Source organism: Ruditapes philippinarum, unplaced genomic scaffold (genome assembly GCF_026571515.1).
Source record: "Ruditapes philippinarum isolate M1 unplaced genomic scaffold, ASM2657151v2 ctg3718_1_1_1_1, whole genome shotgun sequence".
Lineage (NCBI taxonomy): Eukaryota > Metazoa > Mollusca > Bivalvia > Venerida > Veneridae > Ruditapes > Ruditapes philippinarum.
Window position 1 is genome coordinate 26,855 of NW_026854562.1, and position 27,811 is coordinate 54,665.

At 32.0% G+C, this 27,811-nt stretch overlaps 2 protein-coding genes across 6 annotated transcripts; one reads left to right on the forward strand and one right to left on the reverse strand.

The window, feature by feature from the left end:
* Positions 1-279: 279 nt before the first annotated feature.
* Positions 280-1,804, reverse strand: LOC132740463 (L-xylulose reductase-like). Its single transcript, XM_060728364.1, has one exon. The coding sequence runs from the start codon at positions 1,723-1,725 to the stop codon at positions 958-960; it is 768 nt and encodes a 255-aa protein (XP_060584347.1). The 5' UTR covers positions 1,726-1,804; the 3' UTR covers positions 280-957.
* Positions 1,805-3,463: 1,659 nt separating this feature from the next.
* Positions 3,464-27,214, forward strand: LOC132740467 (uncharacterized). 5 transcript variants are annotated; one of them, XM_060728368.1, is made up of 7 exons: positions 14,856-14,999; positions 16,158-16,456; positions 20,957-20,987; positions 21,424-21,567; positions 22,590-22,763; positions 25,142-25,222; positions 25,711-27,214. In XM_060728368.1, exons 2-7 carry the CDS (start codon positions 16,304-16,306, stop codon positions 25,734-25,736), a joined length of 609 nt encoding a protein of 202 aa, XP_060584351.1. In that variant the 5' UTR covers positions 14,856-14,999; positions 16,158-16,303; the 3' UTR covers positions 25,737-27,214. The 5 variants fall into 5 exon arrangements, with proteins under 5 accessions (XP_060584353.1, XP_060584356.1, XP_060584352.1 ...); XM_060728370.1 differs by lacking the exons at positions 14,856-14,999; positions 16,158-16,456 and adding an exon at positions 3,464-3,577; XM_060728373.1 differs by lacking the exons at positions 14,856-14,999; positions 16,158-16,456 and adding an exon at positions 8,860-8,964.
* Positions 27,215-27,811: the final 597 nt, after the last annotated feature.

Genomic DNA, 27,811 nt, shown 5'->3' on the forward strand with positions numbered 1-27,811 from the left:
ACAAACAAAATGTTTGAGTCTGAATGATTGATATTAACAAATTATTACGCAGTTGTGTTCATGTCAAATTAATCATAAACAATATTTGCACTTAAGATTTATGTTATATTTTCATATTCATGTTAACAAATATTAAAAAAAAAATATGTTTTCAACTAATAAGAATGTTCTAATTAAACAAAGCGCACGGATAATTTTTGACAATTCTTACAACAATCATATGATTATCTTAAAGGCCCATTATGCCCCAGAAATGCTTCATTTTTATTTCTCGAGATCTTTATTTATTTATTTTTTTGTATTCTTTTATTGTTTCAAACAAGTTACACCTTGGCAAATTACCTGAACAGTCTTCTTACAATTATTGCATCTATAGTGATTTAGTATTTTGTATGGAAACCAAAATGCTTCTTTGTAAACTTTACATTTCGCTACTTTTATGATACATTATTTTACATTTAGTGTTACTTTCTTCAGGTAACAAGCTTTTAATATGCTCTTTAAACTAATATTTAACGTTATAAAAAAAACTCATGTTTGAGCTTTCTAAAGAAGCAAATATTTATCCATTTCTGAGGCATAGTGTGCCTTTAATACACCGGGTATCTAACTCTGCAGAAACCATCACCCATGGGGTAAGTTTACTCCAATATTTTTAAATAAAATTATGTATCCATCAGGTAAAAAAATAATAAAAACATATACACGTATTCCATTTTTTTTTTAAAATATTAAATCCTTTTGATTAGAAATATTTGATATTAATATGGCAATGCTCCAATCATTATCTCGTGAAAGTCCGGCAAAGTCCGACAATTTCCATTCATGTTATAGATAACGAACAGTCATTGTAGGAAGCAACACAATATTGTTAATTATTTAACATGACGTAACGTGACGTGACGTAGTTTCAGCTATAAGTAAAAGGTATATTTTCAAGACGCGGATGTTTTGATATTAACCGCTGGTTTTTGTAGCAAATGTTGCCATGATACCACCGTCTATTACCTGTAATGTTCCGGTCACCATTGACGACATATCCGATAGTAAATATAAAACAGGAGAAACAATTTCTTCCATTTTAGCCACACGTTTCATCGGTGTCTTTGGTATATACATGTCTGGAACCGGTATACCACTGTCAATCAAACTTTGAATGTTCTCTGTAAGTACAAGGGTTGGGTTGATCGAATTAACACGTATATTGTATGGTCCAAGTTCCAGGGCGAATTGCTTGGTGATCATATCAAGGGCGGCTTTGGTCATACAGTATGGTAACCGGCCTGGAATAGCTTGTAATGAGGCTACACTGGATATATTCACAATAGATCCGGGTCTTTCGGAGGCAACCATTTTCTGAGCGACAATCTGAAGAACATTTATTGGCCCTAAAATGTTACCGTCAATTGAGTCCTGTAAATTAGCCTGATCCCATTGAAGCGCTGGAAGTTCTCGTGGGGGATACGTTACAGCGTTGTTAATTAATCCGTCTAATGTATCAACGCCATCAAGCTTCCGGCGGATATCCTCCCAGTCTCGTACATCCGCAACAATTGGAACTATTTCTGGATGTTCTGACACTAACGTATCCAATGGTTCCTTAGATCGATTTAAAGCATACACTTTACATCCTTTGGCAACGAGAGCTTTTGCAATCGCGCGCCCAATTCCTCTTCCGGCGCCGGTAACTAAATATTTCTTCTCTTTGAAATCGAATGACGCCATTTTAAATAACGATCTTAAAGCAGTTTTGATATGTGAATATGAGCAATATGTTACAGTCTGTATTTAAATCGAGTGTATTCAATACAAGATATCGGTGTACGGATTACGTATGTATTACGGAATGTCATGCGTAACATCTGGTCACATCATTTGGTCTCGGGTTACAATTATATAAATATCCACTAAACGCACAAGTGTACAGATACATTTAGTTTATGAATTAAAATGTTGAACATGAAAATTGGTGAAGTGTTATATAAATATGTAAAAAAGTGTTATTTTCAAATGGTTTACATCTTTTTGTAAAAGATCTTCTTTGTCATTTTTTTAAATATAATTAAACAGAACGTGCCCAGTTTAACAGGATATTTCAGTGCTTTTAAAGTAGAGTTTGTCCATTATTCCGTGCATTCTTTCAATTTAGAGACCGGTTTGATTAAAGTTATAAGAACATATTAGTGAAATAAAGAAAAGAAGGGTGTAAATTAATTAAAATATAAGGTAAAATGTAAACTTAAATAAAATGTAAAGGAATGTGTTATGTAAGCAATGAGTTATGTACAGCAAAGTGTTATGTAAAGTAAAGTGTAATGTAATGATGTTATGACTCGACAACAGTTTTCCTTAATCTTGATCTTGTACATATATGTAATATCTGGGACAGAAGATTATACTTTGAATAAATTAGAAATGTTTTGTAATTAATTATTCAATATCAGAAGGGAAAACATGAATATTGTATATGGCTGATAATACGAAAGGTTAAATTTGAATGTTTGTATATTCACTCTCATGTCTATATTTAATGTTTGCTGTATATTTGTGTAATGACATATACTGTCTTTGTGCAACCAACCCAGAAAGTCCTTTTACTGGACTTTACAGATTTTCTCTAAGCGTACCTACGTGCATTATTTCAGACACAATTAGAGCTGTAGATTCAATACTTCCAAAAAAAACGTTTTTATCATGAAATAATTTAAAGTTTGAATCAGATTTGAATCCAAAGCTGTGATCTGCGTTTCTATTCGGTTTTGTGACCAAACAGCAACATTTGGAGTCCCTGTAGCCAATGTTTCATTAATGTAAAATAGAAGAAAAAACCCTAAATTCCCTCTATCCTTATTAGGTAAAAATATTGAAATGATCTAATGTACTCAAATCACGCTAAATTGACATTTATTTTTTTTAAAGTCTCAGCATGAATTTCTGTATAAATTCTATATATTTTGGGTTTGAACACTGTAACAACCTCTGTGAAATATTAACGCTCTAAACTGACCCACATGGGTCAAGTATGGAAACCACCATTATGATATTATTCTTTCTAAGGAGAAAAGTTTTGTTCCTGTGACTGCCTAGTGTTTTTATTTTGAGAACATTTACAGAATGATGAATGAAAATTTCATAAAGAAGAAATGAAAATTTCATAAAGAAGAAATGAAAATTTTGCCTGTGTCTCCCTTTAATATAAATATGAACTTCGTTAATATACACAGTCAGTTTTATGTCCGAAATGTTTTGTCCTTGTTTACGGACACACCAAATACATGTAGATTAAAATATACTCTAAACCACCACTTCAAGTCTTGATAATGTAATTTTAATTTTAATCCTTTTCACCTATATCCTTAATACGACAACACGATGACTTTTAATCATTTAATTCTGATATATGTGTAAACATGTTTACTTTAATACTTTATTAGAATGATAATTAAAAAGTAGATCAACTGCCAGTAATCAGTAGACAAAATCATACTGAGTAGGAAATATGTCGTTAGGTTTGAGGCCGAAAATGAACGAATATTTGATGGAGGATTATTTTACCAAATATTATATGAATCTTACCGTAAGTTAGGCTTTTCTTTATTCCGTTCAAATCAAACGATCAAAGACGAAAAGGGTTTCTATAGCACTTTAGCGACCAGACTGTTTATTTTGTTTTATAAAAGATATGTTATTACCAAATTCATTCACAGTGATTCATTTCCAATTTTTGAAAACGATAAAATTAATATATAGATCTCGTACTAAATTAAATTACAGATCTTTACAATACTAGACTATATATATTATATATAGTATTGTATAGACCTGTAATTTAATTAACTGCGGTACTGAAATTATGAAACTTGTTGTTATTTCTTAAATATATTTTTAGAAAAATATATGTGTATATGTTACGGCTTATTTGTATTCAAATTCTGACACGTTTAATTCAGGTATGGTCTTTAATTTGGACTGGTATATATGTTTGTATTCAATAAAATTGAAATTGGAAATTGGTTTCCGAGTTTGTTGACATTTTCTCAATACTCTATCATTAAATGACCAATAACTCTTGCACTCGACCGAGTTGATTATCTAATTACATTCACCCCCGCTGAGATGATAATCCTTGTCATTAATTAAGGTAGCATAGAAGTTTCCGTCTCTACGCTAGAAATATTGACAAAACTCGAAACAAAAGTACCACTCAGTATCCCCAACATGATTTGTTACTTGTTTACTAAAACAAGTGTTAGTTCTGAAGTGTTTATATTTCCTTATAGAGAACTGTGTACACTTATTAAGCATTTATTTTGATGTCGACTATTTGAAGAATAGGGAGAGCTATTATACTCAGCCAGGCATCTACGTCACACTCCAGTTGAAGTGACATGATGCCCTGTAACACCGCACTTTGGGGTCAAACGCACTTTGGGGTCCGACCCCAAAGTGCGTTAAACTTCGCACCGCACTTTGGGGTCCAACGCACTTTGGGGTCAAAATCGAGAAATTGACCCCAAAGTGCGTTAATATGCTACATATCAACGCACTTTGGGTTCAGGGGTCTAAAGGTGTTATCTGAGTTCTGCTTAAATACTGAGTACTGACTTATTTTCGATCTGCAACATTGAAATATTTGAGGTGGAGTTCAAGATGGCGGTCAATACTTTATGATGCTTTAAGTGATAAAAGTTTCATTAATTTTACCACTTGAAATATCTAAAAATTGTGTTCATATAACAAAATTACGTTGGCATAATAAAGATATTTGCATGTTTTTTGTTTTTAGTTTTCATACATATTTCATTTTAGTTTTGCATACATATTTTTTTTAGTTTTGTATACATATTGTTTTTTAGTTTTGCATACATATTTTATTTTAGTTTTTCGCACATATTTTATTTTTGTTTTTCGAACATATTTTAGCCAATCAAAACAGCCTTCACATCTCATAACAGCCCATAGTTGAGTGGTTTGGACACATTTCGGACCATTTTTGGGATCGGCCCTGTCGTTTTCGGCAGGGCAAAGATGATTTCGGCCAACCCTTTTCGGCCCAATTTTTAAATTATAAAAATTATGTATCTTATATAATTATCGGTTTTTTTTATTATTATATACTATAATATTAGTGTCTTTTTGGAAAGGGCAATTGATTGGTGATCAGTTATTATTCCATGAAGACGCACCACTCAACCCCACCCATAAACCAAGCCGACCACTGGTAAAATCTTCGCCCTGCGGGGGATACTCAGATCATGACATTCCTGCCTTATTGCCCCCGGGACGGCCCCAAAACATTAAACACGTTTTCTTTTTAAAACCCGGGCATTCCTCCGGGGGAAAGGGGAGGTTTTAAAAAAATCCTGGTGTATTAAAAATGATCAAAAATAGGCCCCTTAAAAATTCCCCCACTGTTTGAAAAAAGGGTTTTAAAGCTTTTGAAGGTTTTTTAATTAAAATTTTGGGGTTTAAATTCTTTAGCACATCCGGGATAATGGTGCAGAACTTATTTTGCCAGGTGTCCCGGGCCTAAAGGTGGGGGTCCACCTACAGATATAAAAAGGTTTAAAATTTGGGTTTCTTTTCCCCTTTAAACCCCCATGAAGGGTTTTTAAAAGGAAACCTTGTGTAAATTTTAACCCAAAATCGAGCCCAAAATGCAAAAAATATATTTTTTAATAAAAATTTGTTTTTTAATTTTTTTAAAACCCTAAAAAAGAAATTTTGGTCCATTTGCAAATGGGGTACTATAATTACCAGATGGCGAAGAGTTTGAAAATGATGTACAAATGGCGTAATTATCCAAACCTCTACTTTACAAATGGCGTCATGTACAAATATGTACGAAAAAAAATATGTACAAAAAACTAAAATAAAATATGTACAAAAACCTAAAATAGAATATGTATGCAAACTATAAAAGAATACGTATGCAAAACTAATAAACGTATGTATTCAAAACTAAAAAAAATATGTACGACATACAAAAAAAAATATGTACGAAAAAAAAAGAAGTATCCAAAAAATGCAAATGTCACTTTTATGCCACCGTTCAAAAAATCAAGTACAGAAACTGTGTATCCCTAAAATTAAAAGATGCTGCGAAAAATATCCCGTTCTGTCAGTCATTTATTTGATAACTTTTGGTACCATATTGAGCCCATTTTAAATATGTTGGGAATGAAATAAAATGCAGTTAACATTTTTTCCAAAGAACTATAAGTATACTCTATTGCAATGTCCTGGTGAAACATCAAGTTTTTCAATCGGACTATAAATAGTGATTTTTACAAATACATTATTAAGCTTATCAACAAATTTAAGGGTTTTTGTAAGCTCTGCAACAACCGTTCGCCAGAGGCTTTTTTTATGGGAAATCTTACATACTTCTTTAGAAAGAGCAAACATGAATTTTATAATGTTAAAATAATGGTATCAGAGAAATGTAAGATGCTTGTTACCTGAATAAAGTAGCGATAAATGTGAAATTATTTGTCATAAAAGTAGTCAAAACAATGTAGTATTTGACTTCCATATAAAATACTAATTCAATATAACTGTACTCATCTTTTCTCCAAATCCCTCCAGAGGCGTGCATGTCGCGCAGAAGGCACACGGCAGGTCAAGGTCAAGTCATCTTAAGTACCAGAGGTGATTGGTTGACCTGTCGTGACTAACTCTGGAGGGTGGCGCTAACAAGAGCCGTTTTATGTCAACCGCCTGTTTGCAGCCGTCACGGAACTTGATGCTTTTCCGGTATTGTCTTTCCTCCACCGAACGAAGAACAGGACTTAGGAAGATCGGCATGAAAAAGACGTCCCCGATGAGACTACTAGAGTGGACCGGCATGGACGCTGAGATATCGGACATATGGAATTTCCGGCGCCGAGCTAAAATAAACCTAAAACAACAACAACAACAACAACACTGTACTCATCATTGCCAAAAAGCAACAGATGAAAAAGATGGTTCAGGATTTAATGTGTATTTTTGGATAATATAGAAGAACATCAAAATAAAAAAGCTTTTAAGAAAAACAAAAAAAAAAGCATAATGGGCCTTTAAAATGTTATTTTTAACCCTCGGAGGGATCGATACCCCACAATCCCCTCTATACCCCCACTGAGATTTTTACATTATTCTGAAGCTCCGCTCTTAATGTGCGACTACCTAAATAGTTGATATTTTTACTACTGCCTGTACGGACTACTACTGAAAGCCGAATCTACACCTAGTCAAGTTTCTTATATGTCACATTTAGCTAAATAAACGGCTCTTTCAACATATTATCAGACACATATTTGTTACTGAAATGTCTTACTAAGATTACACAGAATTTATACTTTTGTCTATGCAAAGACTATCATATTTCTATAAAATGTGTAAATAAAAAACGGGAAAATAATGCATTTAGCTAAAAACAGTGGAGTTAATGAAAGGTGTACAATCTTTTAAAATAAATGGAAAATTTGAGAAAAAAAATTTAAGCTTATTAATTGATACAAATTCTTTATTTGGTGATTAAGTTGGTGAAAGTTCTTCACTTACTAATCAAGACCATTTAAATCCCTATTGATTCTACTATAATTAAGGGCACATGTTTGTGTCTATTTAATACCCTGAATTTTTGTTTACCATTGGCTTTGACTACAATATGTTATTTAAAACATAATGAACATTCATTCTCTATGACCCCAAAGTGCGGTCTTTTGCCTGATGTTAAAAAATGTATATGTACATGTTTAACGCACTTTGGGGTCGAAATTGAACCCCAAAGTGCGTAACGCACTATGGGGTCGGACCCCAAAGTACGTAACGCACTTTGGGGTCGGACCCCAAAGTGCGTTTGACCCCAAAGTGCGGTGTTACAATGCCCAATTCAGCGATATCAAGTTCACAGAATTGACTATGTATTTCAAAAGAAATTATGCCAATGCTGAAAAAGCAAAATAAGAAAAAAATTGTATACTGTATGGAAAATTTAACTGTTTTTTTTTTTTATTTAGTTTATTCTTACGAATGAGCAAGCTATGTATAAATGAGTAAATCTATGGTTCAATTGTGATTTATATATACAATTCTAGAATTCATAAATTGTTTAAAAATTAAGAGTGTTAGATAATTCAAAATTATTTATGGAAATGTATCTTATATTTTGTACTTAAACAATTTAATTTGTAAATCAAACTATAATGTATACTTTTTTATATTCCTTACATTTGACATTTTGTATGATGGTGTACTTAGCAAATGTCTTAATCACTCAGTTCAGCACTATTAAGTGTTGAGAATTGAGTACCTTTCCATTATCCTTCATGTACAGACACAATCAAACCGAGTCTGCATTTATCATGTAATTTTATTTTACTGTTTGTGATGCTTCCGAGCGATCACTTTTCCCAGATATTATGTAAACTTTCTGATTGTTGTCTTTAGTTATTGCATCTCCTATACATTTATATTATTGCCACCGTTTTCTCCTGTAACCACCGGTGCTTTACCACCCGTTACATTTGGTATTTCTGTAGTGTGGTTTCTCTATGGTTAATACTTATCTTAACTTTAGATTAGATGCATAATGAAACTGTCAGGTCCCTAGATGTTTCTAAATAGGTTACAACTGTTTTGTAGGCAACTATCTTTCGCTATGATTTAAAATAAGTATTTGTCTGGTAACGTTGCTTTATTTACGTCATTTGCTAGAGATATCTGGCACTGTTTGTTTAATGATAGGTCGATTTTTTTATTTCTTTAAGAACTTTTTAATCCTGTAAACCTTTTGTATGTTATCTAATTAAGCATAAATTGATTACAGTTTCAATTATGGGGTGAATGCTCGCTTTTAATTTTAACTACATTATGCGAGTATAAAATAAGAGAAAGATTGAAACTTGTAAATTATTCAATATTTGACTGAGAATATATGATCTTTTTGGATACAAACCTGAAAACATGGCTGAAGCGGTATGTGTTTTTATTATCATCAATCTTTTAACATCTTTAAGGCTAGTTGCATGTTTATGTGTTGGTGTGTGTGTATGTGTGTGTGTGTGTGTGTGTGTGTGTGTGTGTGTGTGTGTGTGTGTGTGTGCGTGTGTGTGTGTGTGTGTGTGTGTGTGTGTGTGTGTGTGTGTGTGTGTGTGTGTGTGTGGAGGGGGGGGGGGGTGAAGCGGACAGGGGGTGCTTGTGGGCGCGCATGTGTGTGTGTAGTATACATTCAAATTTCATTTTTTAGACACTCTATATGCCTAGGTCACAAATAAAACGGGCGCCGTCCGATTAAACGATTTTTATAAAATCGGCAGATTTTTTGATGTCGTGGACGCCGGTCGATTTTAAATCTGATACCTTGCGTGGTCATGAATGAAACAGTCGTCGGGCGATTTTTGCCGAGTAGATTTTACAGAAAGAATTGAACGGATCAGGCGGTCGCCGCCCGATGTCCGTACGGCGCCTGTGCGATTTAAAAGTGAATCGGACGGTTGCCGCGGGGGCGCCGGGCGACAATGACTTTACATTTATTGTCCTAGATAAATCAGAGAGTTGTAATTATGCCAGCAAAGAAGTCATCTGCCAAAGCCTAGGGAAAGCCAAGGAGTTGGTCCGTGTTGTTTACAACGAGTCACCAACGACCAGTATCGAGGCCGTAGAAGGCGAAAATCAATCAGACATTCGCATGGACATTGAAGAAAAAATTCATGTTTAATAGTATTCAAAAGAAATTCACAAATATATTTTTGAGACAATTACAACTTCTTCAAGCTGAAATTACAACAAACACAAGCAGCCCGGTCGCCGGATGACAAAACGATGACCGCCCGGTGCCTGTACATGAATCGTCCGGGTACCAGGCGATAATCGTTTGACAACTTGTCTCTATTCAGGCACCGGGTGGGGCCCGGCCGATGTCCGCCCGGACGTCTTTTAAATCGGACGCTGTTTTAGTAGAAAAAAAATCGCCCGATCAAAAAAATCATCACCAAGTCGCCGCCCGGCGACCGAACGATGTCCGCTCGATGATATTTATACTCAGTGACCCCAAACAATTATCGTCCGGCCGCCGTTAGCTTTTAAGTATTACTTAAAACTCGAAGGCGCCCGCCCGATGAGCAAAATTTTCAGCTGCTGCCGTCCGATAGTCACTGCCGCCGGACGGACGCCGGCCGATATTGCGATTTTTTGGAGAAACAGACGCCGCCCGGCGGCATTTTTTTTATTTGTGACCTAGGCTTAGCGATTTATTTGCTGAGAAAACGGGATTGTTCTTTACTGATTGCATGTCCATTTGTCTTAACTAGTTTCTTCAATACAAATGTACAAAGAGCTATGAGACGACATTCTGTAAAGCAGGATATTGTTATATCCATTTAAGCTGTTTAGGTTTAGTCAAGAATTCATTATAACTTCAAGTCATGTTGCATGTTCCTTTGACTCGGGCTCTGCATAAATAATTAATGACAATATCTTCCCACGTATCGTTAATAGAATCTGGTGACATTGATCAATTTATCAAGCTGGCTAACAAAATAGTTGGTGGTTCAAACAAGAGGACCGTTCGCTTCTGTTTATGTGGTGCCAACGTCAATAACTTATCAAAACCTTTAGATTTGTAATGGATATTACCCCTAAGTATTTTTCAGTAACAGTAATACTCTCAATCAATTTGTTCAAATGTTATTATGCTGCATGCATGCTCAAGATGAGTCAAAATAGTTCAAACTAGAGAAAAAATGTACATGAACAAACATTTTTAGATAAGTAAAAAGCAGCAATTTTCAGAATATTTTCAGTGCATGACTACCTTATTTTACTACATGAATTGTAAGTACATTCACAATGTGTTATTTAATTTTTTGTTCACTTCACAGTGTTTTACTTTTAAATACATTTACAAAATATTAATGCTATTAATAAATGTTGAGGCATGCTGCTATAAAATATCATTTTAATATCAAGGCAAAAACCTCTTTTTACTCCAAGACAATATTAGAGATATAAATCTTTGTTGCTGACATAATTGTCTACTGTCATCTCACCGCCTGCTTTCCGATGATTTGTCACCCCATACTTCACAGTCATAATTGCAAAATATTATGCTGGCAAACTTATCGTTCTTACCGCCGGGTAAATCTTTGCTTGCAAAACATTTGTGTATCTTACTTTTTTCCCATATTCACTTCTTCTCACTAAGGTCACAATCTGCTTGTAATTTATTACTTAAACTCCCGAAATAAGTTTATTTTTATTATAAATATTGCATTTTGATCGCTGCACACAGAAACATCAAAATGAACCTGTTAAGGGACAAATCGCAAATTGCCATTATACAGTTCGCCAAAATTATAAAAAATGCATTTTTCATTTGAGTGTTTTTGCATTTCTTGGCTGTCATATTTCCTGTCAAAAATGCAAATTGTTATTATTTGTTGCCTTTATTTCGTTAGATTTGCATTATGCATCACGTGCACAAACATGTATCTGCGTCACTTATTGATTGTCTGAAATATACTCGTATAAATCTAAGTCCCGGCTCCCGCATTGTTCATTTAAAATATTTACGCTTTGTAGATGGAAGATAAATTCAAAGATAAGGTCGTGGCAATAGCGGTTTTTTTAATAACCTGCACAGTTGTTCATAATTGAATTTTCATTCTGATCCTTAAACCGTGTTAGATAAAAACGTTTAATAACCATTGAGAAAGTTAAATTTATTAAATCAGAGATATCGACAACTCCTTGGTCTTTTGTCGTTCAGTGAAACTATTATATCAATACAAATAATACACGGATAATAAATAAAGTACTGAATAAATACCGTGTTCATATGAAGGAAAGAATTTTATGAGATTTGGTGAAACGTAGGCCATTTAATATCATTATAATATATTTATATAGCAGTGAACTTGCTCAAAAATTTTAGAATGAGAGGGTCTGTTGTTTGACGATCTAGGGTACTTGTTAATAAATTAAATGATGGATAAAAATAATGGAAGTCAGCAACCGTGTAGTGATTCCGCCAGTGACTATCATATCATCAAGAACTATTTCAATGTAAGTACATTTTTCTTGAGTAAAATAACATCGCCCGGATCTCTGGGTCACGGGCGAAATTTGTGTCTAAATATGTAGTCTTTAAAAAAATTATAAGCATGGCATGTAGTTGAAATATTTTTCTTTGCTTAAAGCTTCGTGATTTTTTTTTTGTTCAAATGAGTTTTTCTCGTTAAATAAAGATTGTTTTATTATTATTATTATTATGATTATGATTATTATTATTATTATTATTATTATTATTATTATTATTATTATTATTATTATTATTATTATTATTATTATTATTATTATTATTAATATTATTACTATTATTATTATTATAGACAGACAGACAAGCATACAGACAAGCACGCACGCAGAATTTTCTCATAACCGAAGACAAAATTATAAGTGGAATGTGAAATTAACTCTTTTTAGTCGTTATGAGACGTTATTTAGTAGATCTGTGCTGCAATTGATGGGACCCTGTAAAACATTTCAAATATGAAATAATACGATAATGTTATTGTCACAAATTAAAGTTGGTTTTGTCACTTTGGTATAGACTTTATTAATATCAAAAATCTTTTCTACAGATTTCCTGATAATCGTTTAAACTTCCTTCTCCGAAACGATACTTTTTTTCTCGGATTCCACCGTTGAGCCAATGAAAGCATTTAGAATTTGTATGCTTTTTAATAATGATATAAGAGTTATCATAATTTAAATTTAAGAACATGAGAAATCGCCTTTTATTTCCTTCCGTAAGTTATAAAAAAATATTCCATTATTTTAGCTTCTTATTGCTTTTGTAAAGTTCGTCTTTTCATTTTTCCCTGTAACAAATCAGAAACATGTTTGTAAAAAATCATTAATTGTTGGAAGAATATATGCTTCCTGTGTATCAAATGAAAACCAAAGTAATTATAAGTAAACTGGTACTAGATTTATGATATAATCCTTTCCGCTGCATTTCCCCTTTTCGAGATTTATCTGTTTATTTATCTTACATGAGATTAATTTTGATTCGACAAAGTCTTCTTAAACCCGTATTATTACTTTCATAGAAATATATTGGATTATCGGCTTTTAAATCAGATTAGAGATTATCTGCAATTGATCCATGACGTCATTACCCGCGCGGGAAACTTAATAAGATATTTATAACATATCGTCTGCTTATCAGAAGGGAAAATTGAATAGAACGTGGACTAGATATTGACAGGGAAACATTTATCTTAATTTCTATCTCGTTTCAATGGCCATATTACTTCGTAATAAATGATTAGTTCATATTTGTAAAGCTGTAGCCCGTGAGAGGAATACTTCAGGTGAAGTATTTTATTTCAGACCTTGTGAAAAGGTTCTCAAATAAAGAATTTATTTTCATATTGATCTTTGACTTTTTCCTCATTTTGTGTTATTAAAACCCAACAATGTCATATATAAGTAAGCAACTATGACGTAAGGACATATCAGGTACTCTCCAATAATTAAGATAATAATTTATAAAGCACGTATTCTATTATAGCATTTTAATTTATAGATATATAATATTACTAATGATAGAATTTATTAAAGTTAATAAATTAGTGTATTTTGTAAAATTCATACCGTTTTACCGCAGCTCCAACCGTTTAATTTGACTATTTTCATGGAAAAAGTGTTGTTTCTTTGTTGTGTTTTTTGTTTGTTTGTTGTTTTTTTGTTGTTGTTGCTGTTTTTTATGTTATTTACAGTGTATGTCCAACGTTGAGTTACGTGAGAAAACACAATGCCATTTTTCTGTCGTCTTCCATGCCATTCTACCAGTAATATATAAAGTTAACAGCACTTTCCGTTCAAAATATTTTATCTTTAAAGATAATAATATTTCTTGAAGAAAAAAAAAGAATTATTATAACACTTCTTTTTTTAACAATTTGCATGAAGATAACAGAAGTAAATTGTTTTACTTCTAGCATGTAACACATATTGGAAATGACCCTCAAAATGAGAAATATGTTACTAAAGTAACATATACGAACGCTCACGAGTTGTATTATGGTGAACACATTCCCTGTTTGTGGGTGTTAACATTAGATCAAACAAGACTAAATTCTCTTTAAAGATGACAAAAAAAACAATACAATACAATAAAATAAAATAAAATACAGTGTAGTGTAGTGTAGTGTATTGCAGTGCAGTGCAGTGCAGTGCAGTGCAGTGCAGTACAGTACAGTACAGTGCAGTGCAGTGCAGTGCAGTGTTGTTAAGTGCAAAGCAATTCAGTACAAATATCTTTATTGCAAATAAACCATTATAATATTCAATGTTTATAGCAAACACGCATATTTATATTTATGAAAATGAGATCAGATATGTCATGAAAAAATAACAATTCTATTTCCTTAAACGTCTTACATTAATAAGGAAAAAAGCAGGATGCACACGAATTAAAATTATTTTATGATTATACATTATCCCAGCTATTCTCTCTTTATAAGCAAATTGCAAAAAAAACGAATCGAAAGATAAATTTACACGATGTTTTGCGATGCGGGTCACAATCCGATTATTAAAAGCGGTCATGAAATCAGTGAATCGGTCTTTAATTTAATTGTAAGTACATTAAGCGGATTATTGAAGTGTCAAAGGGACCCTAAGATATTTTTTTCTTATATGACCTAAACTAATTTAAAAAGTCAGTGTCTTAATAATTTGAAAGTCTGGAAAAAAAACCTTCAAAGTAGGACATTATCTGAAAAATGATATTATAATAGCCATTTCAAATGATTGAAAAATTGAAGTGCAATGATCAGGATTATCTTTAACATCTAGATAATTGGCATGAAAGGTATTCGTGTGCAAAACTAAAACTTATTGGCTAAAATATGAATTTGAAACTTTTTCTTATACGGATATGGATATATTAATATGTGACGATATTATAAGAGGGACAAAGTTGATGGATTGTGTTTTGTGTTGTGTGTTTTTTAACTCCATTTTATTGTGATTTTTTTTTTTATTTTAAGTTGTCATTTTTTATTTTTCAGTTGTCATTTAAAATTGAATCAAAGGTGAAATGTTGTGGGTGTTAATTTCGGACGAAGTTTTGTATTCTAGATTTAAAAACAAAAAACTATGGATATTATGACTGAAATGACAAGTTTGTACAAACTCGTGGTTTGATGCGCGGTAAATGAGCGTTGTTTTTATCATGCATTGACTTTATATATACATTGTACTTCAAAATTATCTAATCCCTAGATAAGATAGTATCTTTAACCACACAGGGCGAAAACAAATAATCTTTTCAGTTTTTATTTGGGGATACAAGGCAGAAAATGTTAAATCAAATCTAACCTCACTGTATCTAAAAGTATTTATATAAACATTTTAATATCCTCAAATTTACACCGGTATATTTGGACTTATTAAATTAAGTAAATGTTTCATATTTTGTATTCTTGTCACAGTTTTCATTTGCCATGTAGATAAACTATCTTTGCTTCGTTTGCTTTGTTGACATTTGGTATAATTGTTTTGAATTAGTATCTACAAGTATGGAAGTCAAAATACTGTACATCGTTTACATTTTGCTACCTTAACTACACAATACTGCACATTCAGCGCTACTGTCTTCAGCTGTTAAACATATATTTTCATTTTCGATTTAAATTTGAACTTTTTACCCAGAACGGTATAGATACAAGGCGCGCATCAATATGATATCAATTAGATATAAATTCTATATCATACCGGTGAAATATAAAATATAAATAATGTATACATATGAAGGGCTCTAAGTTAGATACGCCACTAGTGCATTAAATTACATTGTTATGGCAATTTTCAATTGTGTTGTTTACCTTTTGGATCAGAATGGAATATTTCTGTCATTTAATACATTCATAAATATTATAACAGGTAGGGCATTGAAAGTATAAAAATCAATGTATAAAACTCGACTACCTCTTGTAACAATTCAATAGACCTGACTATTAAAATCATAAACATATTATCTATGATAAATTTGAGTAGCGTGGCCTACCATTCAACATTTCACCTTTTTTTCTGAACTGACTGAAAGTGACAACTTTTAATGCAAAAAATATACATATAACTTTAATGATTTTATCAAGAATATGAACGTTCGTGAATAAAATGAAATTGGATTTTAACAGTGGACGTCACTGGACATAAAGCAAATTAAAAAAGACAGAAAAAATAACGAAAATAGAACAAAAAAAAACTTTAACGGAAATAGAACAGAAACTAAAGGAAACAAATGGCCTCAAGTGACTTTAATGACTTTAAGGAGAAAATGTCAAACCGGAAAAGCTCGTGCACGGCGTCAAACGTGTACGAACAACGTGGAAAAGGAAGGAGACGTTCCTCTGTTATGATTGATTATTATAGGGAGAATTACATGGGTGCTGAGGTAAAAAAATATCAAACTAATATCACTAAAATCTTCCATTAATATTGTTTTCTTGCGATACATTTGCTTAAGCATCCTTTCTTTTTTTCTTCTTTCTTTCTTTCTTTCTTTCTTTCTTTCTTTCTTTCCTTCTTTCTGTCTTCAATTTAAATGAATTTTGATTGATTGATTGGTTGATTGATTAGTTGATTAATTGATTGATCGATCGATCAATCGATTGATTGATTGATTGACCGATAACTAATGAGTCTTTACATTTTTACTACATACTTTTTTTCGAACGTAATGACACTTTCAAGAAAAGAACATTATAAACGTAATTGTCTTATCTGATATAGCGATAAGGCATAAATGTTTATGTAGTGTTCCTATGAAAATGTTTTTCAACATTTATCGAAACACTTCACATGCAGATAACCTAATGTATTTAGAGAAAGATATATCGAGAACAAAGACAGTGATCTATGTGCGGGCGTCATTTAATGATCATTGATCTTTTCTTAATGTGTTTGTAAATTATTGATTTGGTACACACAGGCCCTTAAGATCTTCCTTGTTTAAAATAATTTCATATCTATTTGGATATTCTGCAAGTGTATATAATGTCCGCTCACATACATTATGTCATCTTAAATATATATATACTGATTATCAAAATACAGTGAAGCAAAGCAAGCGCGAATTTCGTATTTAACATTTTTCATTAATTTCTTAAAAGCTCTTTAATTTTGGTGTACTTTTATAGTAGCCAAAAAGTAACTATTGGCCAATTACCTGAGCCATCTTTATCTCCTGTTAGTAAAGTTACAGTGAATTTGTGTTTTGTTTGGAAATCAAAATACCTCTTTGTTTACATTTTGCTACACTTATGACAAATTATTTCACATTCATAGTAAAATTTATAGTAAAAATCGATTTATTTCTGATACATAATTTGCCTTTAACAAATGTGTGAATGTAATTTTATTATTTTCACTTTCAATTTTATTTCATATTTTACTGTTACTTTATTATTATATTTTTACAAATCTCTTACTGTTATCTTACAGCTATAATTTTACAAATGTCTTACTAAAGTTTTACACATGCCTTACTGTTAGTTGATTACTATAGTTTTACAAATGCCAGATTCTTATTTTATTACTATATTTCTACAAATGTCTGTTCCGATATTTTTACATATGCCACACTATTATTTTATTACGATTTTTTTTTACCTAACTGTTATTTTCTTATTATATTTTAACAAATGCCTTACTGTTATTTTATTACTATATTTTAACAAATGCCTAATTTTTATTTTATTACTATAGTTTTACAAATGTCTGTCATATGCCATTCTATTATTTTTTTTACGATTTTCTTTACAAATACTTAACTGTTTTTTATTCTAACTATTATTTAACAAATGCCTTACTGTTATTTTATAACTTTTTTTTTTTTTGAGGCCCCAACTGGGTAACCCCGTTTATTTTCCTCGTAATAGGTCTGAAGGGGTCGAGGGCATCCCCATCATACCTTACATGTATTGAATTCAATCATAATGTATATATCAATCAAGTCATATAATCATACAAACAATTCAACAAATATATCAAACATATCATATACATTATGTCATTATGTCACATTTCATAATGATTAAAGAGTTAACACATATACATGTAATTAATAAGATTAATATTTATATCATTTATTTAGTTTATAAAACGCAGAAAGAAAAGCAAATTTATTTTATAACTTAATTTTTTAGATGCCGAACTATACATGTATTTGTACAAAAGCCTTGCTATTATTCTGTTAAGTTATCCAATTCTAAATAAAACGTGAAAAATGACAGTCTGACAATAAATTAAATTAAAGAGCATATCTATAATTACTTTTCTAATTTGATTAAATTACAATGCCGTTCTTTATCATAATATAGCACAAATGGTGTCTTATCACATTATTTTCCATTGATTGTTTATCTTTTGATAACTTTATATGCAAAATCTGTTTGAACTAGGATTAGCCCAATCGAAATTTTTACTGTATTGTAATCCCGAACGTGTTTAGACTACGAAAAAGTTATTTGCTTTATCTATGTGTCCCTTAAATATACATGTATATCAAAGCAAAGATTACTTATGTATTTATAGCATGGGAACCATTTAAGACGACATTACTTATTTGTTATAATTAAAACATTCATTATTGATTGTTGTTTTTTGTTGTTGTTTTATATCAAATTTGTAAACCGTAAATTAGTGTTTTTGTTAGCGGAAGTTTATAGATTTGATGGCTTATTATACTGAAATTTGGCGGACATTAGAATTAAAATCGGTTGTGAATCGTCTGCATTTATTGCCGTGTTTATTTGACTCTGTGACACTTATACCGCTTCCGTGTTCTTGGATTTAGAAAATGGTGTGACACTTTATCTAGGCATTATTTATTGAACAAATCGATTGGTTACCGATCGTCAAGGCAAATAAATTTAATCGCTACATCTGGAACTTGTTTATAGACAACTTTACGCGTGGTAATTACCGCCAATTTCTAACCGTTTCCAGGAGACCCGCTGATAAATCACGTGCGAAGAATAGCAGACGACAGTTAAAGGAAATATAATGTGCTAGCGTTCTTTAACATTAAAGTAACCATTTTGTCAGTGGAATTATATTTTGATATAGTGAAAATGTCACTACAGACTCTTAGGGAAGCTGCTAAGGTGATTCGCTTTTTAGAGAATATTCATTTTTTATCACAATTTTGTTATAGATTTTTTAGAAATTGGAACGTTAATGAATTATTGAGAAATAATTATGGTGTTTTTTTAATCAAATTTACGGATAGTATGGATGGTGAAGGAACAGGCTAAAAAAGTAGTTATATAAATTCTATTTTTCTTTGATGTATTGAATTTTATTTTGGACTATCTTTTTTATTTGTCAATGCTTGTGGATACAAAAGCATTACTTAACTTTTCAACAGAAGTATAGTTACAATAAAATTGACGTTGAATAGCTTTTTTTATCTTTTTTCTTTCTTTCTTTCTTTCTTTCTTTCTTTCTTTCTTTCTTTCTTTCTTCTTGTTCTTATCTTTCTGTTTTCTTTCTGAAATATTTTTTGTACTAGAAATAAAATTTCACAGAGTCTGCCTATATATTTTCCATAAAAATAAAGATAGCATAATTTCGTTTTAGAAAATGTACTGCGTTGCAGTTTTCTTGAATCTTACTTTTTCGGTGCATATTCGGTGCAAGTACACCGGAAATGGATGTACACTTTTCTAATTCTAGATAAAATATGGCATGCATCTTAACAAACATTGTGTACAGAGTTCTAAGGACAAAATGTGTTAATCAAAAATTGGTCTTTATGAATAATTGATAAGCGTTTAGCATCAATCCACGGATGAATGTATATTAATGGTGATTTATTCTGTAATTAAACTACATGTACAGGTCTATACATGAAATTGTTTCCCGTCACGAGGTTGTGCTTACATTTTATAAATCAAAACTGCAAATTTGAAAACTTTGCTATTATTTTAAAGTTACACATGCCCCCACATTTGTAGGGTAAGGGCTAACACATTAAAAGGGTAAGGGATAACACATTTATAGGACAAAGGCTAACACGTTTGAGGGCAAGGGCCAGCACGTTAGTGGGGCAAAGGCTAACACGTTTAAAAGATGAGTACCTAGGATTCCCAGGTAAAGGGTAAAGGCTAACACTTTTAAAGGGTAATGGCTAACATGTTTAAGAGCAAGGGCTAAGCCACACGTTTAAGGGTAATGGTTTACGCGTTTAAAAAGGTAAAAGCTAACATGTTTGAGGGTAAGGGCTAACCCGTTTGTAGGGCAAAAGCTAACACGTTTAAAGGGTAAGCGCTAACAGGTTTGAAGGGCAAGGGCTAATACGTTTAAGGGTAAGGGCTAACTCGTTTGTAGGGCAAAAGCTAACACGTTTGAAGGGTAAGCGCTTACACGTTTGTAGGAAAGGGTTAACACGTTTGTAGGATAAGCGTTAACAGGTTTGTAGCGTAAGAGCTAACACATTTGGAAGGCACAGTAATGTAAGGGTTAAAACGTTTAAAAGGGCAATGGCTAAACGTTTAAAGGGTCAGGGTTTACACGTTTGTATGGTAAGGGATAACACGTTTAAAGGGAAAGAGCTTACACTTTTATAGGACAAAAGCTAACACGTTTGAGGACAGGGGCTAGCTCGTTTAAAGGGAAAGGGCTAACACGTTTAAATGGCAAGGGCTAACATGTTTGGGGACAAGGACTAACACGTTTTAGGACAAAAGCTAACATATTTGAAGGGTAAGGGCTAACACGTTTGTATGGCAAGAGCTAACAAAGTTGAGGGGCCAGGGCTTACTTGTTTATAGGATAAGTGCTAAAACATTTGCAAGATAAGGGCTCATACGTTTAGATGGTAAGGGTTAATATGTTAAAATGAAAAAATGTACAAAACTTATTGATAACACGTCTGTTTCTTTATTTACAGATGGGAGAGATCACAGAACAGCATTTAAAAGGTATGTGGTCTTTTTCTTTTTAAATACACAATTTTTTTTTATCTTGAATTGTTAACTGCATACATCAACCGTGAATGATTTAGACATTAATCGTGTATGATTTAGACATTAACCGTGAATAATTTAGATACTAACCGTGCATGATTTAGATATAAACCATGTATTATTTACACATGAACCATGTGTAATATAGCCATAAACTGTTGAATTTTTAGACAGAAATCGTGTACATATATTATTTAGGCATAAATCGTGTAAAATATAAACGAAATTCATGTATAAGTTAGACATAAACTGTGAATTACTTAGAAATCAATGTTTCATTCTAAGTTATTGATTAAGTTATTAATTTAGCTGAATTATTTTTTTCTATGACGTATATAAAAATCAGAAAATCAATTAGACAATTTTAGTGTTGTTATTTTTATCTTCTCAGATATCCAAGACACATTCAAACTTTTAGACACTGACCATGACGGTCGATTATCGAAGGATGAATTATCAACTTTACTACGTTACACCGGAAGTCTGAAATCGGAAGCGGAAATGAAGGAACTTTTGGCGCCAATTGATACAGATCGTAAGGACTTTTTAAGCAATAAGATATTTTAAGGAGTGTAGCGTAGATCTTATTTGATGTAAAAGATTTTGAAAAAGTAAAACAGGAGATCGATTCATTCAATTTCTTGTGTTATATCTAAGTAACAATGTCATGTCCAGTAAAGATTTTATCAATAGCTAGTTTCGTTGTAATGTTTCAATGATAAAATTATTTCTATGGACAAGAAACTACCGACCAGATAAGCATATTTATCGGTCTTGTAGGCGTCCAATTGGCGGATGATTAATCGATTGATAACGCGCACGTGGTGCTTTTATTTTAAAAGACGTTATTACACATAATTATATTGAACATTTATACAAAAAAATCGAGCCTTATATAATGCTAAGTATACAACAATGCAAAAGTTGAATGTATTTTTATGAAGAAAAAAAAATTGATTGGATCGACATACAACGCATAATTATATAGTATGACATAAATAAATACGAGATTTCCTTTTTTTATCAATTTAAAATTAATTGGTTTTAGTGTGGACTTTAAAAAATGACGAAGATTCATCCTAATTTACATGAAAATTTTGAAAACGAATTTAAAAATGAAATATTATGAAATGTACAAAGAGAGTAATTGACACATTGCAATCGGCACTTACATTTCACGTAAACTACCAAAAAAAGTCAAAATATGCAAAAATAGGCTCTACTGCGTTAGTAACGCAGTAGAAATATGGAATGCAAAACAGTCATTAATTACACATAAGATATAAATTACTACTTGAATCTTTAATCTGTTAATTTTTCTTAAAAATTAAGTACAGTTTTTCCTGTAGTTTGATTTTCCTGAAATATTTGGCTCATCTGGACGCATGCAGCTTTAAGAATAAATCTGTTATAGAGAAAAAAAAGTCTTTGAAATAAAAAAAGATATCTCATTTATGAGATATTGTAGCATTATAAAAGAACAATAAAGATAAAATAATTGAATTTTGTTGAAAGCAACTTTTTTATAGCTTGCAATTTTTATGTTTTTATTCACAGATAACGGAAGTATAGATTATGACGAGTTTAAACAATTCATTATAGAAAAAGACATTTTAAAGTCACTAGCTGACGAAGTTTGTTACGAGATGCAAGATGCATTTAATATATTCGACAAAGATGGTGATGGTTTTATTACTAAAGCTGAATTGAAAAAAGTGCTCACAAAAATAGGTAGGTACCTCGTGCTATATAGTGTTGTTTTCGTGGTTATATAGAGCTGGTTGCCCCTTGTGGCTAAGGGGTTGCCTTTATGGTTTACACTCATTGCTTTAAGGAACAGATTCACAGAGTGTTGCTGTAAGCTAATAGTTTCTAACGTATCATAACTGAACAAAAAATAGATTATTTATAAACTAAAGAAGTCAATTAAAGCAGACGCTTAGAATGCATGGCATCAGACTGGTGACGTCATTCTGGTGTGGATAAAAAGCCTTATTTGGACTAGAACCACTGATTCCGCGGTTCATAGAGCTAACCATCTTATTTACCGGGGGTGGGGGAGGGGTTTGAAAAAGAATACTTGACTAGTTAAATTAGAAATAAAATACCATAAATTTTAAATAATCCCACACAAAATTTAGCCACATTGACCTCTAATATTGGTTTTATACTATTGAACCTGGAAAAGCACAACAACATTTACACTATTTAATTTAACATATTTCCCGTATTGAAAAGAAAAAAAAAACAACATTTATTTGAAATCTGTCTTGTAACTACTCTTAATGCGCATATTTTCATTTTGTATGTTTTATGCCATGCTACTTCAAAGCATTTTTTACACCAGAAACTCGCATTTTCTTCACCACAACCTGATAATGACATTTCATTCATATTGTTTACTTTGTTTACTTTACGATGAACAAAAACAGATAAGGGGAATAATTACAAAGAATGGGCTAATTGCAGTGTATTGATTCACGGTTAATGTTGCAAATTGCTATTGTCTGATCGATGGGCATCCACCGCTTCAATTGCTTTTTTCATACTAAAATGTTTCATTGATGTATTACAGAGTTTACAAAGATTCTGAGGTTTTATTATTTCTAAGGTTAATTTCCGAAACCCACGCATTTAAACTTTGCTGTCGGGCTTGTAGTGTTAAGTAGAGGTATAATTGTATCAGAAAGACGACAATTTTCACTGGCGCTGGAAATGTAATGTGTTCCGCACGACTTCAAGTTGATCGTAGAAAATTATTTCCTTAAATGTCAAGTTTTCATTTAGCATGTCAACAGGCTGTTCAAAAATCTGGGTCGCTTTAAGATCGATTTGTAAATACTGGTCAACAAACTACTAGTATTTCATTTTGTACAAACACAAACATTGGCGCTGGCAAAATAGGTTGACAATACCCACCGTTTATATGACTGTTATCACAAAATTGCAATATAAAATCATCATGAACTGATTTGACACAATATTTGAACTATTGAATTGTAGTGATTTTATCCAATATTCCATATGCTGTCAATAAGAGTTTAAATATTGTGTGCAAGACTACATTAAGTGGGGGAAATTCAAATATAGGTGTTTATTAAACATAAAGGAAACCCAATGAAATCGGAAAACATACGTATAACTTTGCACTCTTTATTTTTTCTATATTCAAAGGCCCATTATGCTTCAGAAATGTTTTTATATATATTCGTCAAATGCCTCCAAAAGTTCCTCATTGGCCAAATACCTGAGGCATCCTTATCATCTGTTTCCTTTTGGCATTTGATACAGTAAAAGTGATTTAGTATTTTGTATGGAAGTCAAAATACTACTTTGTTTACATTTCCCTACTTTTATAACAAATTATTACACATTTATTGCTTCTTTCTTCAGGCTATAAGCATATAACATACAATAAAACCATTATCTAAACGTTATAGAATTCATGTTTGCCCTTTCTAAAAAACGGTAAAGATTATTTATATCTGAGGCATAATGTGCCTTTAAAATATCTGATCGAATTCAGAACGAGAAATCATAAACTGGAAATTGGCATAGGATACGGTACCTTTAGAAAAGAAAAAATGTTCTGTATGCAATCAGAATCTATAGGCGATGAATTTCATTTTCTGTGAGAATGCTAAAATCTTTCTAGCGATATAATAAAATATCTCTAAAATCTATTAAAGAAATCTCAATTTCCAAAGTTTGAAAATTTAATGAAGGCCTATAAGTCTGACTTTTCTAATTGTGAGATACATACACAAACTGCATATTTTAAAAGTCCACTATGCCCCAGAAATGCGTTTATTTTTATTTCTCAAAAGACATTTATTTCAGTTGTTTTATAGTTCCAAACAGCAACTGATTTGCTTAAACAGCAACTAATTTGACTAAAATATTTGTGTTGAATTTTGATAACTATATTTTGAAATTATTCGTTTCATTTTTTGGTTGTCTCGTTCAAAATGTTAAGTTAATATTCAGTTTGAGTGCTTGAGTTTAAACTCTTTATTATTATAACGCTACTGTAAACGTCACAGTATTTTTGCAATGACCAGTATATTTGATGCCTACCTTAATCATTATAAAATTGCGGTTTGTTGCAGGTGACAAGATGCCGGAAGAATTAGCAGACGAGTTTATACGAGAGGCTGATCTAAATGGGGATGGAAAAATAGATTATCAAGGTGAGTTCTTGCCTGTAAAGACATACAACGTATATCTTTACAAGGATCCCCGAAGGCGACCATGTCTAAGGGCGTAAGGTATTTTTTTCAATTAACGAAGAAAATTATCATCATAAAAAAGCAACAATAAAATAAAGAAATAAACTGGAAAAAAAAGGATAAAATAAGATAAAAATTAGCATCCAGCTAGTAGTTCTACTAGAATCTGACTGGGTGGAGTTTTTAATGTACATGAATGGGAAAATTAATGTAACTGGATGGAGAAGCTTATATGACTGGATGGGATAGGTAATGTGACCAGATAAGGAATATAATGTGACACGATGCCGTATGTTAAGAATAAGAATTAAGAATATATATTGTGACTAGAAAGGACTAATAATGCGATATATAATGTGTCTTAATGTTACTGAAGGTGCGGTATTTGATGTTTCTGGTTGGTGTGTTTAATAAAATGAATAATTATTTTCATTCTTATTATTTTTCAGAATTTTGCAAACATATGGGATATTGAGAAAAAGAAGTTCATCAACGCTCATCATTCAACTAATCAAATCTACAGAGATAAGAACATGTTCATTCATAGGTTAAATTTGCTCAACGGACAAACAAATCATCCACTTTGAATTGTGTAGACATTAAATAGGTAGAGAACTATTTTAAAATCGAGTCATATCACTGACTCAAGTATTAAATAACGCCATAGTGATTACATTCTGGCATCGGTTCAGAATGACTTTTTCCAGGAAATATGTGGCAGTGGGGTTGATATAAAGTAACAATTATGTTTGTGCCATGACAAGCTAGCCTATAAGAAGAATATGTTCAATGAACTAGTGTAAATCGCGTGTTTTAGGCGATTTTGTTGATGATTTGACTTTCTATGTGTACAACAAAGTGCTTGGCATCCCATGCCTTTATTCACGGCACGGACTTTAATTGAAGCCCGTGCTTAATTGTAATATAATTTTCATTAAAAATACTAATCCCAACAAGTGCAGATTGTGATTTATTCTCAGTAATGTGTATTGAATTTACATGAAGATCTGATGTAACTTAGAAGAAAATTTAAGAAGAAAATGGAGCAGGAATAGTTACATTGTATATGTATATCTTTGTAAACTACAACATGTATTAACCAACATCATCCAACTCATTTACGATTAATTAACCAATCAAAATTTTCATTTATTATTTGATACAATAATCCATATCTTAGGGTGTTCTCTGTAAGGAAGCTATCCATTTGTTTTACGAAATGTTGATGGTTCTTCGCGGGTTCCGTACAAGGAGGGGCACCTGGAGCGTTTCTCCACCAGTAAAGCTTGACAAATCGCCAACACATAAAACATTAACATTAAAAAAAAATATTTGCAAACAAACTTCGGTTGTGCCCCCCGAGTGAAACCCTTAAATATGTAAAGGAAAGAAATGTGTTGGCAAAGTGTGAACATAGTGTGGAGATCCATTTCAAAATCTGTTTCAGGGTTGGTTTTCACAGATGTACATGTATTTGAGAAGGGTTGTTCATAAAATAATTCGTTTTATTATACCTCACGTTTAACGTTTTACTGTATATTCAAACGTGACTTCACGTGGTGTTATTTCGATATGAATTTCACCCGGTCAACAATGTTTTTGCAATATCCCCCAAGGGCGAGTAATCTATAAAGACTTAAGAAAATGTAATGTTCTAGTTCTCTCCCCTGATAAAAATCAATGCTGGCTCTCGGTACATCATGTGTTATTTCAGTTCTCGGGAGACATGCTTTATTTTTATACTACCAGTTAACTGGATAGCTGAATATACTACTTCTTAATGGAGATAAAGACAATAGACTGACAAATTAATATTTTGCTTTAAATTTTTATAAAATTTCTTAATTAATATGCTTAGGTTTCCCTGTGTTTGTTAAAAAAAACCAAAAACCAATGTCGTCAGTTGGGTATAATTAATATATTATGTAATAAAGATTAAATTGTAATATAAAACAGTGTTTTATTTTCCAGGAAAATAGGTAGCTTTATGTCAACGGCAAGATCAAAGCGACCTTAACCTTTGACCTCAAACTGCCACTGCATGACTTGAATACCCCGACACCCACCCATTCCTCCCATCCATGCAGCTTTGCCTGGGGTGTTTTATGATGAATATATGAGAACCTAATTATATGCTTCAAATGTGAAAATCAATACACTGTGGACAGGCATTCTTAAGCATTTGAGAAGAAAGCTTATTGTAGTAAAAGTCCCTGTGACCTTGACCTTTGATAGTCACCTAAAAATCAATATGGGTCATCTACTAATCATAACCAACCTCAATAATATAAACCAAATATGAAGTCTGTTGACCAAAGCATTCTTAAGCAAATGAGAATCTTATTGGGTGGACAAGGAAAATCCGACAGCTGGCCGGACAAGCTGATATACACCCCCCCCCCCCTCTCTCTCTTACAACTTCGTTCTGCCGGGTATAATAAATGGATTTTGGCAATACGAAAGAAGGCCATTAACCACAAAGCGCTCACCTGAGGATGGTATATCGTTTTATGTATATGACAAGTTGGTTAACGTTTCAGTAGTCAAGAC

Bases quoted from the DNA above. Each gene is read 5' to 3' on its own strand.
- LOC132740463 (XM_060728364.1), bottom strand. From the start codon at position 1,725: ATGGCGTCATTCGATTTCAAAGAGAAGAAATATTTAGTTACCGGCGCC.
- LOC132740467 (XM_060728368.1), top strand. From the start codon at position 16,304: ATGGCCTCAAGTGACTTTAATGACTTTAAGGAGAAAATGTCAAACCGG. The intron at 16,457-20,956 runs GTAAAAAAATAT...CTTTATTTACAG, and splicing joins AGAATTACATGGGTGCTGAG to ATGGGAGAGATCACAGAACA. The intron at 21,568-22,589 runs GTAAGGACTTTT...TTTTATTCACAG, and splicing joins GGCGCCAATTGATACAGATC to ATAACGGAAGTATAGATTAT.